This window comes from Misgurnus anguillicaudatus, chromosome 9 (assembly GCF_027580225.2).
Source record: "Misgurnus anguillicaudatus chromosome 9, ASM2758022v2, whole genome shotgun sequence".
In the NCBI taxonomy this organism is placed as follows: Eukaryota; Metazoa; Chordata; class Actinopteri; order Cypriniformes; family Cobitidae; genus Misgurnus; species Misgurnus anguillicaudatus.
Window position 1 is genome coordinate 18,375,809 of NC_073345.2, and position 16,727 is coordinate 18,392,535.

A 16,727-nucleotide genomic window follows, 5' to 3' on the forward strand; every position below is an offset into this window, starting at 1 on the left:
CAAGCTGACATAGAAGAAAGACTAACAATGAGGAGATTGTTCCTCCCCTCCCTCAAAATAAAGGGATTTACAACTAAACCATTGTCCAGCATATACCTCTGAAAGAGATACATGTAAGATTATAGCAGTGCTTTTATAAGACGATTTAACCAGAAATCTGTCCATTCAAGTGTTCATAGCATAAGGAATTTGAATAAAACTGACATATTTCCATATGTTTGTAAAAGACACCTTAAATCTCTCACTTTACAAATGACAACTACGCTAGCAGCCCTATAGTATTCACAAGACATAAGGTGAGGGAAAACTTTAACAAATGAACATTATTTAGGGTAAATATACACATATTTAGGACATAATATAGGTGAAAGCAAAATATATATGTGAATTACAATACAAAACAACAACATCAGCTTTTGAATTGTCTAAGTTTAATTCACAATGTCTTCATCTACACTTCTTTCTTCTACAAGGCAGAGTTCTTCAATTAAAAAAATAATTAAAAAAGCACATAACAATCCTTCACAGTGCCATTATGGTAGATTTGTGGTCCAAGTGCAAGCAAGACCCTTCTAAACACATCTTCAGGACAGGGTCCCCTACAGTAAATCAAATATATGACTTTGAAGGATCTGCAGATGTCTCATAAGGTTCAGAGGTTGCCAGTGTCTGATCCAAACCCTTTTCATTCAACTGGTACTTTGTAGACGCCCCCTCACTTTCCTCAGTCTGTGCTATTGACTCAGCTCTCATAAGTTGTGACTTTGTAGTCGATGGCTTGCTCTGCTGTGAGATTGTGGAGGGTGGTCTGCCCTGGGAATAGAAAGGTGGTGCTTTTTGACTCCATTGGGACCGCACAGACGGAGCACCGTTCTGCAGAGACCTCACCGAGAGGGGCCTCATCCTCTGTGAACCCGCCATACTTGATCCTGCCCGCGAAGAACGCACAACCAAGTATTTCACCGAAGGGCCGTCGTCATCCACTGTATTTCCCGTGCAGATTGTGGTGCACAGAATCCCCCCGCTTAAAAGAAGTATGATGGATGCGCCCCAGCCAACATAAATCGCGCCTCCGATCTCTCTGCGCTGAGAATCCGTCAACAGCGGGTTGTAAAAGGCATTAACCACTAGGCCGGCCGACCAGGACACGGGAACCAAGCAGAGAATCCCGGCGACGATCAGTGAGACACCGGCAGCCGTGGCGATTTTAGCTTTGGTGCTTTTGCTTCTGACCATGAAGATAGTGCACTTTCCTCCAACGAAAGCCAAAACCAGACCCCCTGCTCCGATCAGAATAGCCATCACCATCAGGGCCCGGGCGGCCTGCAGATCTGTGGTGAGCGCGAGCGTGGACTCGTAAGGTTTGCACTGTATCTGGCCTGTGCTCTGTGTCACGCAGCTCATCCAAATGCCTTCCCACATGGTTTCTGAGGTCACGATGGTGGTTCCCACAAAGGCCGTCACACGCCACAAGGGCATGATGCAGGATAGGAGAGCCCCCACCCAACCCAGTAGCGCCAGGGCACTTGCCAACATTTGCATGCCTAGGGAAGCCATGTCTTAGTCGAATAATAGATGTTTAAAGCTATATGCTGGTTGGTCTTCCTGTAGTGACCTCTGACCTAAAGTGCAATGCTCCCCATTCTTCTGTATCACGCTTCTGCTGAACCTTGAGGTCACTTTCTTCTTTTAACATACAGTTACATCCTTATTGATAGCCTTGATGTTTTTCTTCTTTATTCAAGCACCATCTCTCACACACCTTTCTTGTCTGTAGAGGTTTGACTCTGGTGACAGTCACAGAATGTTTGTATGCAAAAAGAGAGAATGACAGAGGAGGCGTGTGCTGCAAAAGAGACCATGCCTCCATTAGCCTGCACATTACCAGCCTAACCAGATTCCTCCTTATAGCTTTGGACAATGTGGGTGGATCATGTATAAAGTCGTATAGGTGGACTACTGTGTAGTTGCGGATGGAAATATGTATTGGGTTCAGGCGTGCGCACCCGTATTCAGATATCTAGATATGTATCTTTAATATTGACTGTGTAAGGTCGTGTCTTGACTCAGTAAGGTCGTGTCAAAGATTGAAATCAATGATTGAAATCAAACTTTGATGCTCCCAATCTCATCATTTGATTATTAGACTTTAGCCTGGATTTCATCTTTGTTCAGGCAAAAAATAATCTTAACAACACTGTAAAAAAAATCTGTAGAAATTACAGTGTTACTTGCATCTGGTTGCCTGTAACTTACCGTAGATTTAAATGTATATTATTTATCGGCAAGAGTTTGTTCAAAGTTAAATAAATTTGAAATATTAACAAGTCTTTATCTTTACAGAATAAAACTATACAATAAAAGCCTCATGCAAAGCATTCTGGGAACCAGAAATCGTAAACAACTTTTTTCTGTTTTTGCTTTGCTTACTTTTACTCTGTAAAGACAAAGACTTTTCATGTTTAATGTTCATTTAACTTTGAACAAAATATTGCCAGTAAATAACATAAATTTAAATATACGGTAAATTACAGACAACCAGCTTCAAGTAACACTGCACTGTAAAAAAATTCCGTAGAAATTACAATGTTATTGCAGCTGGGTTGCCGGTAATTTACCGTAGATTTAAATTTATGTTATTTACTGGCAAGAGTTTCTTCAAAGTTAAATAAATTTTAAATATTAACAAGTCTTTATCTTTACCAAAAAAAACTACAATAACAGCCTCATGCAAAGCATTCTGGGAACCAGAAATCATCATCAACCTTTTTGTGTTTTGTGCTTCAGATTTTGTTTCCCAGAATGTTTTGCTTGATGCTGTTTTTTAAGTTTTGCTCTGTAAAGACAAAGACTTGTGAATGTTTAGTGTTCATTTAACTTTGAACAAAATGTTGCCAGTAAAAGACATACATTTAAATCTACGGTAAGTTACCGGCAACCCATCTGTAATTTCTACTGATTTTTTTTACAGTGAACCTTTACATAAACGCCTACATGATGGGTTGTAAAAGAGGTAAGTTATTTCATGATGTAAATACTTTATTGCCAAATAGGATTTTTATGTCCATACTTATAAACATTAAATGCTTATATACAGCAAAAGATCTTTCTCATTATACAATATGAAAAACATGACATGATGAGTCACCAAGATTTTGACAGGACAGTTCTCACACCGTGAAATGTTGAAATGCCCGTCACACTTTTACATGTCTTCATATATAAGATATTCAAAGTATTTTTGAGTCATTTGCTGTGACGTATAAAAGGTAAACAGGGGCATGGCGAAAAACGTGTTCCTGAAAAGGTTACGTTTTAAAAGATATCAGGAAGTGAAACTAAAGTAAAACAGTTTTTACTTTGTTAAGACTTTGATTATTTGTTTCATGTTTTATTCTTTACCTTTTTTGGTGCACTGTCAGAAACAAGTAAAAACTTTAAAAAAAGGACCTAATATGTACCATTTTGGGACAGATATGTACCTTTTAGGTACCAAAGTGTTCTTTTTAAAGAGGTGACAAATTTTGTACCTTTTTAATTGTTCTCTGAATAATTTTATTATTATAAATCAGTCACACATTGCTGCATATGTTACATTTAATTTATTCATTTATAAAGCACTACTAAAACAACAGAGCGTTGACAAAAGTGCAGTACAGTATACATAAGAAAAACAGCACAAAGAGGTGTAATAAATTAATAAAAAGCTAAAAAAAACTACTTTATATAGATAATGGTCACCAGTTATATGATGAGGTAACAACAGATCTAAAAACAGTTTGGACATTCATAAAGTTGACTTTTTTTTTAATGTGCATATTAAAAAACATTGTCACTTTAGTTACAAAACGTAATATTGTTTTACATTATATAATTATATAATATTATATACTATAATAAGTAATTATACATATATCATTTTTTATTAAAAGCCACAAAACTGTGTACAGTATATGCATACTACATGTGTATTGTGTACACATACACAAACAAAACATTTTTATAGGCTACTTGCCGTACAACGTTTGGTACTGCCATTATAGCTAATAAGTGCTGAGACAAAACCCTTTGGGGATTTTGATAGAGGTGACAATAACCCATATAGACAGCAGTGACAAAATTCAAGTTTAACAACTTTCTTCACCGGTAAAAAGCATAATATAAACAATTTCCGTGTGTATTATTAAATAGTACTTCATTTAAAAATTGTCCTGTTAAAATTTCATTGTCTTTCTTACTGTATTGTACTGATTTAATAGATTTTTCCTGAGTCGCCATCATTTGGATTCAGTTGACGTTCCCTTTTTAAACATAAGCTTTGCTGTTGTTCACAGATCTGGCCTGGGAATATTTCACACTAGGATAACCATCATCATTTGAAGGGCATGAGCTGCACAGAAGACCTCCACCCAGGAAAAGCAAACCAGCAGATGCCCAGCCAACATAGAGCGATTCCCCGAGCTCCCTCCTCTGGCCGTCCACCAACAAAGGGTTATAAAAGTCTCTGATTATGGTGTTCGCTGTCCAGCAAACAGGAATAAGAACAAGAAGTCCAGCAATGATGAAGATGACCCCACTGGCGATGGCAACTTTAGCCTTAGATGCCTCGTCTTCAACGAAGTTGGTACACTTCCCTCCCACAATACACAAAATAATTCCAAACACCCCAGCGATGATGGCAATGATCACCAGGGCTCTAGCACCCTGCAGATCTTGAGGAAGGGCCAGCAGAGAGTCGTAGACCTTACACTGCATCTGACCTGTGCTTTGAACCACACAGTTCATCCACAGACCTTCCCATATGACCTGCGAGGTCACGATGTTGGCTCCAATGAAAGCTGACACTTTCCAGTTGGGCAAGCCACAGATGACAATGCTTCCCAAAAATCCAATAATAGCCAGGCAAATGCCCAATGTCTGACGTCCTGTAGACACCATCTCTTTCAGGTTTATAAGAACAAATGCAAGGAGATAAAAGTTGCTATTTGCCTCGGACACTGTTTGCAAAGTGAAAGTAGTCAAAGGTACCCTTCACTTATAGGGTAGGTTTAAAAAAAAAGTAGGGCAGGGTTTAAGTATGAAAAACCAGTTCCTGCCAAATTTCACTTCTGGTCATTGTAAGTGTTCTGACCAAAGTGGTCAAACCTGTTGAGTGAATTGTAATTGGAAGCTGGTTTCTTTAAAAAAAAAAAACTGTCTATTGAATGTCTGGTTAGAATGTAGGATTTAAAAAGTTAAGTGACATGGAGAACATGCAAATGCCAAAGAAAGCCCACCTGACCTAGCCAGGGCTCAAACCGGGGACCTTCTTGCTGTGAGGCAACAGTGCTACCCATTGAGCACCCTCAAAAGGATTTTAAATGTAACTTAAATTGTATTGCTTGTATATACAAATAGAAATGTGCTTCCTAAACTAAACACCCAAATCCAACATCTTTGTATTGAACCTTTTCATGTTTTTGTGCCATGTAAACTATACAGCTGCTGTAGACAGACTGAAATATCCAGAACTTTAAAAAACAGCATGTCAAAAACAGTGTCAATGTAAAAACATTTGTAAAACCAAATTGAAATTGTTTGGAAACTTTTAAGTTTCGGCTTGTGAAAATAGCTTGAATTGACTTGCAAAACCAAGCAGTTTTAACCTAATGCTGGATTTTTAACAGTGTGCTGTGCACAGCCGTTGCTGGGAGACCCAGTAATGTAACCTTGGTGCTGTGAAAGTGCACGAGGCAGCTAAACACGTCGCCTTTACGCATTACAATATGGGTATTGCAAGATTAACAATTCGTTTCTAATTGCATTGCACTTGCAGAAAATACAAAAGGAAAGTTATGTTAAAAATATTTATTTAAAAATGTACATGGCATAAAGAATTTCTGAACTATTAAAATGATTCATAGGACTATGACAAACTGAAAAAAAGTTCAGCAAAAATCAGCAAAATACAATTTCATCTCTTCCTTCACAAGCAGGAAGATTAAACATTACTGTTCAGAAGTCTGATAGTCACACATATGCGCCACCGTTGGCTGCTGACCTTGGAGCGGAGTATTTGACAGAATAACCACGATCCTCATTCTTGGGGCACTGGCAACAAAGAAGTGCTCCCCCAATAAGCAGAAGACCGGAAGCTCCCCATCCGATGAACAGTGATGCTCCAAGTTCACGCTTTTGTGCCTCGGTCACAATGGGATTGTAGAAATCTCTGATGACAGCATTTGCGCACCAGCAAACCGGGATCAGACACAGGACAGCAGCCACCACGAAGAACACACCGGCCGCAACACACACTTTGGCCTTCGCGTCTCCGTCTTCAATGCAGTTGGTGCACTTGCCTCCTGCGACGGCCAGCAGCATTCCCAAAAGGGCCACGAGGATGGAGATGACCACAAGAGCGCGCGCAGCCTGGAGATCCTGAGGAAGCGCGAGCATGGAATCGTAGACCTTGCACTGCATTTGACCCGTGCTCTGTTGTACGCAGTTCATCCAGAGGCCTTCCCAGAAGATCTGAGCCGTCACGATGTTATTGCCAATAAACGCCGTCACTTTCCACATAGGGAGCGCGCAAATTATAATAGTGCCCAACCAGCCAATAACTGCGAGTGCGGTAGCCAAGATTTGAAGTCCAGCAGATGCCATTGTTTTCGTATGTGCGGAATCAGACTCTACCGCAACACACTCCGATACAATCATTTATAGTCCGTTTGAGGGGTGGGGTTTGTAATTGATTTGCCTGTAATTGTTCCCTAATTGTCTTCAGATGGTAAACTCATTTGAAGTTTACATATGTGTTGGCCTGGTACTTAACTGGGGTGCGTTTCCCAAAAGCATTGTTAGCCATGCAACTACTATCGTAAGTTTCGTCGGAACTGACAAACGTCAACGATTTGGTGTTTCCCGAAACCATAGTTCAAACGAACATTCACAAGCTGCATGGCAAACTTATGTGATTTGAACGACTCTTCACCTGTAGTTAGAAGCGTAGTTCCTTGTTTTTATAATAAATTAATAAGCAAAAAAAGCTGTTGTGCATTCTATATCCATCATTCAAAATACCCAGCAAGCAATTTTGCGGCTAATAGACGTCTAGTAGCCGTCTAAACACCCCCCTGACGTCTAGGCTAAAACAAGGCTAATTTTGGGCTGTCAGTGAAAATCTAGTAGACGTCTATCATAGCCCAAGAATAGACTAGTCATCAAATAGACGGCTACTAAACGTCTACATATATACGTCTAATAGACGGTGAATGTGGGTCTAGGCTAATAAAAGGCTAATTTTGGGCTGTCAGTGAAAATCTAGTAGACGTCTATCATAGCCCAAGAATAGACTAGCCGTTAAATAGACGGCTATTAAATGACTACACGTGTGTGTCTAATAAACAACAAAAGAATGGCTAAAGAATTATTTTTAATCCATTAAAAAAGGTTCTCATAAACATGTAATCATGCAATTTATTACAAGAAATATTGTTAATACAATAGAAATTCAGATAAGACAAAATGAAAAACTACTTTTAACAAAAAGAATAAAAACAGTAACAAAATAAAAGCATAAATAACAAAATAAAATTTTAAAAATGAAATAACATCTAAACATTAACAAACTTATCTTCAGTTCACTTCAACTTATTAATTGTACTAATTTCTATACCCCCCCCCCCCCCCCCCGGGGCCTGTTTGAAATGCCCCCATTGCATCCTTCACTTCCAGTTCTGTTGCTGCTGGGAAGTTGTTCAACACAGCATCTGCCAAATATGAAAAGAATGCATGAGACAAGTATTTTTGCTTTATATTAAATGTGATAGTCATTCTCTTTGGAAAAAGTCATATATAAATATTGACAGGTCAACAACAGTAATCATATCGTTCTCATTACTACAAACACAAGTGCATGTTTCTCTGCTTGTGTTTAATGACATTCTGGAACTAGCAAAAGAGGCTTAAAGGCAGGGTATCTGATTTTGATCCAGAAACATTTTAGTTATGCTGGTTGAAAGTCTCCTCAAGTCTTGATAGCAATCACTATGTTAAGTTGTCTGAATGTGTATTTTTATATATTTGTGTCATCTGTAAAAGGCGTAAGACCAAAAAACGTTCAACAAATCATTGAACCCCGATCGAATGCAATATTTGGACATGGGCCAGTTACCGGTTTTAAAGGTATACCGAGATTTTCAGAGTCAAGGTTTTAAAAACCACAAAAAATTTCTGTGATACCGTTTTCAATGTATGAACTGTGTTTACACATAGTGAATTAAATCATGTAATTGAATTCATGTTTACATTTACCACTTCACACCCTGTTCACGCTCTGTAAAAATAGGGAGAATCAAATAAACTTTCCTGCTGAATTGACACAGGAGCTACAAAACGAAAAACATTTTGAAACAACAAAAAAAAAACATCTGGATGAGCAAAGAGCAAAAACCCAAATTAACATTGGTAACTTCACTGCTTTTCCGCAAGATGGAAACAGCTACAGGTCTGAAAGGGTCGTTGCAGTGTTTCTTTTGGAAAGGTAGGTATACAGTGTGATTCTATTTTGATGGATTCAGATTGTATTTTAATGAAACGTGTTGCTTATGTAGTTTGTGTTCCTTTACGAATTAGTGTAATGATATTTATCTTTTCAAATTTCTAAACGTGCTGCATTTAATTCGGATTAAAAACAGTTGTTTATGTTGGTTATTTTGGTAATGTTATTCACTTTGTCAGTCTTACTGGTTAATGAGATAGGAGTGTGCTTCTGGTTGGTGCGTGTAGGCTAAAGTTAGTATTTTTCAAAATCAAATACCCTGCCCTTTAAAGGAATAGTCTACCCTTTTGCCATATTAAACTATGTTATTACCTCAACTTAGAAAAATTAATACATATCTATCTTTTTTCAATGCGTGCACGGTATAGCGCGTCGTGAATGTGTTAGCATTTAGCCTAGACCCATTCATTCCTATGGTACCAAACAGGGAAGCCACCAAACACTTCCGTGTTTTCCCTATTTAAAGATTGTTACATGAGGAATTATACCAGTAAGTATGGTGCCACAAAATAAAACTTTTTTTTGGTACCATAGGAATGAATGGGGCTAGGCTAAATGCGAACACATTAACAACACACTGTGCAGTGCACGCATTGAAAAAAGATAGGTATGTATTAATTCGTCTAGGTTGAGGTAATAACATAGCTTAATATGGCAAAAGGGTAGACTATTCCTTTAAGATGCCAAGCATAAAATATTCACAATACAATCTTATGGACATAAAACATCTAAACAATATTGTATGGGTGAGTTAACTGTTGTATCGGCAAAGAGTAATTTAATCTGGGGCTTTTAATATTTAGAAAATATTAAGGCAGTACCGGACTGTCGTCAATTACACCTCACATAGCCTAATGTCATATTAAATGTATTATTTTGTGAAACACCATTCAGCCTAAAACTACATACAAACACACTTACCTTTAATAACTGAGAACTGATGTTTTTTCAAATGCTTGCTTCTGCAGTGGACCACCACCATTCATGTTGAACTTTGAAATTAATGAATTTTATGGAACTCTAAAATACAAAAGATAATGTCGTTAACATTTGCAGACTGACATATATTTTTGATTTTTTGTGACCACATGAAAGACTGCGTTGACACCACAATGTCTTATTAATATTGCATGTTTATAGAATTTACCTGTCCAGCATTCTTCCGGCACGGTCTCTCAAGTTTCTCCCTCCAGTTTCACACAGCTTTGACACCTGAATAGCACATGCATATGTCAGTAATTGTACAGTATTGTATGCTTCAGTGTACAAGTGTTTACCAACCTTTAAGGCTAATGCCCACTGACCTGCAAGTTTTCCCTCACTAACACAATAAAACTCTTTTTTCCAACAAACTGAAGGCCTGTAAGTTAAATCCATATGGAAAAATAGCTTTCCCCCACAATCTATCTCTGTATGCATAATTGTAAAGCATAACTGCCTACATTACTTTAAGCAACACACTAACTTAGCTAAGTTACTGCTGTTACTAAAAAGCAGCCTACAAATCACTTATGTAAATCTTCAGTGTAACGTTACATAGACTCATTTACCTCCACTATTTTATTACATTGCAGGTTGTACTGTTTAGGTTTTATAAAACATGGGTTACTTACTTTAACGTAAAGTTACCCGCAAGAATGTCGCGATTCCAACAACAAATAAAGTAAATACATTTTAAACACATGTAAAATAAAATAATAAAAAACACTTACAAGACCAAACGAGTGTGGAAGATTGCTTTCCCCTTGGCTGCTCGCTGGTTGTTGTTGATTTTCAAACAGCGGAAATCTTTCTCGTGAGATTTGGCCTCGTGTTTGTGTACTGCAGCTGCCATCTAGCGGTTCGGAGTTGTAACTGGATTTTGTATATCAATAATGAATGTTATGCGTGACAGCAGATATTCAGATAAGATAAATAAAACCAAACATCTTGAATTCACTGGTGTCTTTGCATGCCTGATGAAATATCATACATCTTGCAAGTTATTTTGGCAAAAACAACATTTTATTAAATTCAAGGTTATTCTGGGCTAAACATGGTTTGTTCGTAGTCGGTCTATTTATGAGCTAAATAGTGGCTATGTGCGACGGTGCATAAAACACTTTAAAGAAATTAAACAAACATTGTAATCGCTGTTAACTTTGCTTACACAATGAAATACCATACACCTCACAAGTTATTTGGCAAAAACCACGTGTAATTAAATGAATGGTTATTTCTGGGCTAAACGTGGGTTATTCGTAGTCGGTCTATTTGTAAGCTAAATAGTGGCTAAGTACAGACGGTGCATATAACACCTTAAAGAAATGAAACAAAATACCTTAATCGCTTTGAACTTTGTTTACATGATTAAATATCATACATCTTACAAATCATTTTGGAAAAACAACATGTAATTAAATTCATGGTTATTTCTGGGCTAAACCTGGTTTATTCGTAGTCGGTCTATTTATGAGCTAAATTGTGACTACGTACAGACGATGCATAAAACACTTTATAGAAATGAAACGAAATACCTTGTAATCGCTGTTAACTTTGCTTACATGATGAAATAGCATACATCTCACAAATTATTTTGTCAAAAACCACATGTAACCAAATTAAAGTTTATTTGGGCTAGATATGGGCTAGGCACAGCCCGGCTATATCGGGTCTATACTGAAACGAGACGTTGAAATGACGGCTATTGCTTGCTGGGTATATACAAATTTTATTTTACGTCTTTACGTTTGTAAACAGAATTAAAGCACTGTATTTGAAAAGTGCGCATGTGCGCAGATCTACAAGCTTTAAAGGGATACTTAACCCAAAGATAAAAATTCTGTCATCATTTACTCACTCTCATGTTGTTACAAACTTGTATAAATTTCTTTGTTCTGATGAACACGAAGGAATATATTTCTATAAGAGGTTTTAACTAAACCGTTCGTGGACCCCATTGACTTTCATAGTAGGAAAAAAGAACTAAATAGGGTCCACAAACGGTTTGGTTACAAACATTTATCAAAATATCTTCTTTTGTGTTCATCAGAACAAAAAAATTTATACAGGTTTGTAACAACATGAGAATGAACTGTCCCTTTAAGACTGGGAATCCCTGGGAGAACTGACGTAAGAGGGAACTTGCACATTAATTAAAGGAACAGTAATAAATTTATATAAATTAATCATAAAATGGCCCTGATATGTCACTAGACATTAAGAAATAATTTTCATTTCAAAAACTTATATCACTGACAACAGTGGTCCAGCCAGGATATTGTCATTTAAAAAGTGGAGTTGCAGCCCTCAACTGATGTTTATGTTGTCATTTTGTGTACTGGCCAAAAGCTGTATGATTGCCAGTTTTGGCCACAATCCTACATACTGTTCCTTTAAATATCTTGAAATTAAACAACAAAGAACTAAATCACGGTCTTCTGATGCAAAAACAGATGAATTAGTACTCCACCTCCCATGTAAAATCATCAACTATTGTCGAACCAACATGGTTCAAACGACGAATGTGCAACAAAGTTACTATGTTTTCGGGAAACAGTGACTATAGGTAGTTTCTCTAACATTGTATGGTGGTTCAGCAATGAGTTACGTCATTGTTTGGGAAACTCTCCCCCTGATTATTGACAGACACGTGCTACAGCAAGGTTATGAAATAACTAGGCCTATAATGTGTCAGATTTTGATTTATATAAATCTGCTTTGTGCAGTAAAATTTTCACACTGTGTAAAAAACAAATGTAATGTAATGTATAGTCCTCTTGGTTACTTTCAATAGCAGGGAACTATTTTCAGGCAGTGTGTAATATCATTGCCCCTCCGCAGCTGTGTTACGGCAGCAAATTCCTTGATTATTACACCAGAATGAGAGTATTCCTAGCCATATCTGCCTGGAAAATTGCACCTTTTAATTTCCCGTCGGTCTTAGTACACGATGTAACTACAAAAGAGTCAAGTTTTAAATAGGAAACATATTGAAACTCTTTGGTTATTTTTTAGCGCAATGCTTATGGTCTAATCAGATTCAATGGATTATGCTAACCTATGCTAAAAGTGGTACCACCAGACCCGAAGATCAGCTGAATGGATTCCAAAATGGGAAAATCAAATGTTTAACTACAGGGGAGCTGGAAAATGATCATTTTCAAAAAAAGTGGAGTGTCCCTTTAAGGAACCATATTTGTAAAGCCTTCAGAAAAAGACCAACAAGACCTGTCGATTCTGGGCATGCGCAAAGTCCCTCTCTCAAACAGGATTACATTCTATAACGTTTGGCGATTTGCTCTTTTTACTGGGAGGCGGGACTATAGCGGCCATACTGACCATTGCATATCCTCCATTCATATCAATATCAGTGATCTTGTTAATATGAAATATTTGAGTAGGCCTACTTGAAAAGAGGGGAATAGTTACTGAGCATCACAAGAGGCAGTTACATTACAATTACTTGTAATGCACTCACAGGTGTATTTAGAGTAATTTCCTTAAATGCCATCAAACCAATGAAAATGAATGTCAAGAAGTTCACGATTTAATGCAATAAATAATCTCAGTTAAAATTGTATTTAAAAAAGGTGTCTGGCATGTGTCAAACTGTTTCTTGACCATACAAATAAAAATGTGCTTCCCAAAGAAACTAGAAACACCTAAACTACAGCTTCGGTGTTTGTTGAGCCGTGTGAACAAGCTTTTATTTACAGTAGCTGTTGTAGACAGAATAAAATATCCTCCATATAACATTGCTTGGAGACCCAGTAGTGTAACCTTGGTGCTGTGAAATGAGGCAGCTAAACACATCGTCATTCATTTGAACTGAAGCTTTATGGCTTTTACTAAGATTTATATTTCATGAGGTTTCAAAATGCATTACACTTTAAAGATAATACAATGAGACAATCTATTTACAATTTTTTTTTTAAATTACATACAGTGTAGAAATTCTTTATGCGATTGAAATGTTATTGGATTACAGTATGACAATGACTGATTAATATTTATGAATCTGTAGTATTAATCCATATGGCAGAGGTTTGAAAAACACTACAGGTTGAGTGAAGTGAGTCTTAAAACAGTAAATTCAGAGTTCTTTCATCTCATTCCAAAACAAGAGATACTTCCATTTTATGAACACAATCTGTCTCATTAGAATAATTTAAAGTATCTCTCCGTGTCAGTTTAACCCACAGATGTTATCAGCATCGGTTGGAGTATGTGCCGATGAGTAATCCACCACCGACTATTAGCAGCACACCAGCCACCCATCCTATATAGACCGAAGCTCCCAGTTCTCCTTTTGTTCTTGATGCTTGAGGATTATAAAAGTCCACGATGATGATATATGCCGACCAGCTAACAGCAATGAGACACATTACACCTGCAACTATATAGACCGACCCAGCTGTTATTCCAATTTTGGCTTTTGTAAACGGCGCATAGCTGTAAAAGTTGGTGCAATCTGCTCCAACAACTGTCAATCCAATAGCAAGCACGCATACACCAATAGAAGCGCAGATCAAAGCACGAGCCCCTTGGAGATCTTGAGAAAGAGCCAGAACGGAGTCATATGCTTTGCACTGCATTTGACCGGTACTCTGCAGGACACAGTTCATCCACAAACCTTCCCAGAAAACCTGCGCCGTCACAATATTGGCCCCCACGAATGCAGACACTTTCCACATGGGCAGGGCACAGATCAGAATAGTCCCACAAAGGCCCACCACAGCCAGAAATAGAGCCAGGATTTGTCTTGTCTTCATCTTTCACGAAATGCAATTCTTGCACATTTTCATCTGCAGTTAAAACAGAAAACACATGCAGTTGAAACAGCGACTGTTCACAAAGTGATCATTCTTCCTTGTTGTGACTTAGCTATTGGTATTTGAACAAAGAGAAAGCAAAGAGGGGAGGAGGCCCATATAGAGTTTCCTGCTTGACTTGATTCTTCTACAACACATTCCCTACTCACTTTAGGAGTACAAGGTTAAACTTTAATGATACAGAACTTTGTGAATCTAATCTTAGTAAATTACAAATATACAGGCAAACTTAATGAACTGTTCACACACACACACACACACACACACACACAATATGTAAATATGTATTATGTAATATATTATAATATTACCTTTAATTCACATTGACCTTTCATCCATTATGAAATCACCTTTTGTGAGAAGTCCATTATGATGTTTGGTTACAAGACAACCAATAACCACACACTTTATTTCTAAACTAGTCGATTACTACAGCTAAAGAGTTGTAACATAGCTACTTGAAGATTATTGGCGTTAGTTTTTTCACACTATTGTGTTGCTCGTGCAAACAATCCCTCTGGTTTTGCATACAGTGGTTTTATACATCATTGGATGTAAAAGCTGCATGACCAAAATGCTCTTGAAATCAAAATAGATTTTGTGGTTTTTGGTTAGCCTTAAGGAGATTAAATAGTGCGCATTTGGAAGATACGAACCTACGCACTTAAACGTAGTCACTTCCGCCAAAACAAATCAAGTTTATGACGTCATTCTGCGATTCACCTCCAGTTCCAGGCTGATGACCAAAAAGGTGTGGTCTCTTTTTAGAAATAATCGCAGGATGTATATCCAAACATTATTGACATCGAGTAAAAATTGTATTAGATATATTGCAAAACATTCACAATTAACTAGAAACAAATAAAAATGTTTATCCCCAGTTCGTTTCTTTTGGACTTCTGTTTTTGGGAACGTGAATTGGCGTAAGCTTGGCGAACAGTGGGCGTATTTACAAAAGTTTCTTTAAAAATAATAGGATATACCCAGTTAAACATGTGTTGAAAGTTTTAAATTGAATATCGAGTACTCGTTCTTGTCAAGGTGAAAATGACATTATTCCATTGTATACAAATGTTTTGGGTTGAATTGGGACAAATGAAAATAATTTTACAGCTAACTGGTTTGGACATATACTTCAATGATCAAACACTTCAAAATAATATTTTTCAATTGTTGTTTTTACTGGGACTTAAACCAAATTTCTCTCATTTTAAAATGAGCTTAAGAATTGCAAGTAAGCTTACAAACAAATATGAAACTGCTAGTTTAATGACACCCTTTTCTCTTTTTTGGTTCATTTAAAGTATTAACTCTGGCTTGATTGTGTAAAAGTTATTAACAACTATAGAGCCTGCTTTTGTTTAATAGTAATGTTTCTCAATGTACTGTTGTATTATGGCAAATTTAAAAAAAGCCTGATAAACTAAACGCCACTGGTCGTTATAAAATGGGAGGACATGACACTCAACCTAATTGAGTTTTTGTAAGTTACCTGAATAAATCATTTCATTACTCTAAATATTTTGAAGTAGATGAAGCAACACAAACGTTAAAAAAAGATAATTTATTACAGTTAAAAGTCAGTCAAGACAAATCAGCAAACACCATTCCATCTCTTCCTTAAACAGGAGATTTAAGCATTACAGTTCAGAAGTCTGATAGTCACACATATGCGCCACCGTTGGCTGCTGACCTTGGAGCAGAGTATTTGACAGAATATCTACTACCGCCATCATTCTTGGGGCAGTGGCAACAAAGAAGCGCTCCTCCAATAAGCAGAAGACCGGAAGATCCCCATCCGATGAACAGTGATGCTCCAAGTTCCCGCTTTTGAGCCTCGGACAATATGGGATTGTAGAAGTCCCTGATGACAGCGTTTGCGCACCAGCACACCGGGATCAGACACAGGACGCCAGCCACCATGAAGAACACACCGGCCGCAACACACACTTTGGCCTTCGCGTCTCTGTCTTCTATGCAGTTAGTGCACTTGCCTCCTGCGACGGCCAGCAGCATTCCCAAAAGGGCCACGAGGATGGAGATGATCACAAGAGCGCGCGCAGCCTGGAGATCCTGAGGAAGCGCGAGCATGGAATCGTAGACCTTGCACTGCATTTGACCCGTGCTCTGTTGTACGCAGTTCATCCAGAGGCCTTCCCAGAACGTCTGCGCCGTCACGATGTTATTGCCAATAAACGCCGTCACTTTCCACATAGGGAGCGCGCAAATTATAATAGTGCCCAACCAGCCAATAACTGCTAGTGCGGTAGCCAAAACTTGAAGCCCAGCAGAAGCCATTATTTTCGTATGTGCTGAATCAGACTCTACCGCAACACACGCCGATACAATCATTTATAGTCAGTTTGAGGGGTGGG

General features: G+C 37.8%; 4 protein-coding genes and 1 long non-coding RNA gene across 6 annotated transcripts; all 5 read right to left on the minus strand.

Annotated features, from left to right (window-relative positions):
* Positions 1–394: 394 nt before the first annotated feature.
* On the minus strand, positions 395–5,306 carry cldn30 (claudin 30). The gene is made up of 2 exons (XM_055179945.2): positions 4,440–5,306; positions 395–1,544 (listed from the first exon to the last, which is right to left on the minus strand). The coding sequence occupies exons 1-2, from the start codon at positions 4,936–4,938 to the stop codon at positions 610–612; spliced, it is 1,434 nt and encodes a 477-aa protein (XP_055035920.1). The 5' UTR covers positions 4,939–5,306; the 3' UTR covers positions 395–609.
* A 526-nt stretch (positions 5,307–5,832) lies between these two features.
* On the minus strand, positions 5,833–6,679 carry LOC129423610 (claudin-like protein ZF-A89). Its single transcript, XM_055179947.2, has one exon. It carries the CDS (start codon positions 6,640–6,642, stop codon positions 6,010–6,012), a length of 633 nt encoding a protein of 210 aa, XP_055035922.2. The 5' UTR covers positions 6,643–6,679; the 3' UTR covers positions 5,833–6,009.
* Positions 6,680–7,667: 988 nt separating this feature from the next.
* LOC129451143 (uncharacterized) lies at positions 7,668–11,241 on the minus strand. 2 transcript variants are annotated; one of them, XR_012371107.1, is made up of 5 exons: positions 11,056–11,241; positions 10,252–10,393; positions 9,687–9,751; positions 9,461–9,559; positions 7,668–7,748 (listed from the first exon to the last, which is right to left on the minus strand). It is a non-coding gene; the product is annotated as an uncharacterized lncRNA (long non-coding RNA). The 2 variants fall into 2 exon arrangements; XR_012371106.1 differs by lacking the exon at positions 11,056–11,241 and having other exon boundaries at positions 10,252–10,691.
* Positions 11,242–13,386: 2,145 nt separating this feature from the next.
* On the minus strand, positions 13,387–14,415 carry cldn28 (claudin 28). Its single transcript, XM_055179943.2, has one exon. The coding sequence runs from the start codon at positions 14,290–14,292 to the stop codon at positions 13,729–13,731; it is 564 nt and encodes a 187-aa protein (XP_055035918.1). The 5' UTR covers positions 14,293–14,415; the 3' UTR covers positions 13,387–13,728.
* Positions 14,416–15,901: 1,486 nt separating this feature from the next.
* Positions 15,902–16,689, minus strand: LOC141366101 (claudin-like protein ZF-A89). The gene has a single exon (XM_073871248.1). It carries the CDS (start codon positions 16,648–16,650, stop codon positions 16,015–16,017), a length of 636 nt encoding a protein of 211 aa, XP_073727349.1. The 5' UTR covers positions 16,651–16,689; the 3' UTR covers positions 15,902–16,014.
* Positions 16,690–16,727: the final 38 nt, after the last annotated feature.

Coding starts and splice junctions, on each gene's coding strand:
- cldn30 (XM_055179945.2), bottom strand. CDS start 4,938: ATGGTGTCTACAGGACGTCAGACATTGGGCATTTGCCTGGCTATTATT. Junction 1,545..4,439: donor CGGGGAATCGCTCTATGTTG/GCTGGGCATCTG, acceptor TGGCTTCCCTAG/GCATGCAAATGTTGGCAAGT.
- LOC129423610 (XM_055179947.2), bottom strand. CDS start 6,642: ATGGCATCTGCTGGACTTCAAATCTTGGCTACCGCACTCGCAGTTATT.
- cldn28 (XM_055179943.2), bottom strand. CDS start 14,292: ATGAAGACAAGACAAATCCTGGCTCTATTTCTGGCTGTGGTGGGCCTT.
- LOC141366101 (XM_073871248.1), bottom strand. CDS start 16,650: ATGGCTTCTGCTGGGCTTCAAGTTTTGGCTACCGCACTAGCAGTTATT.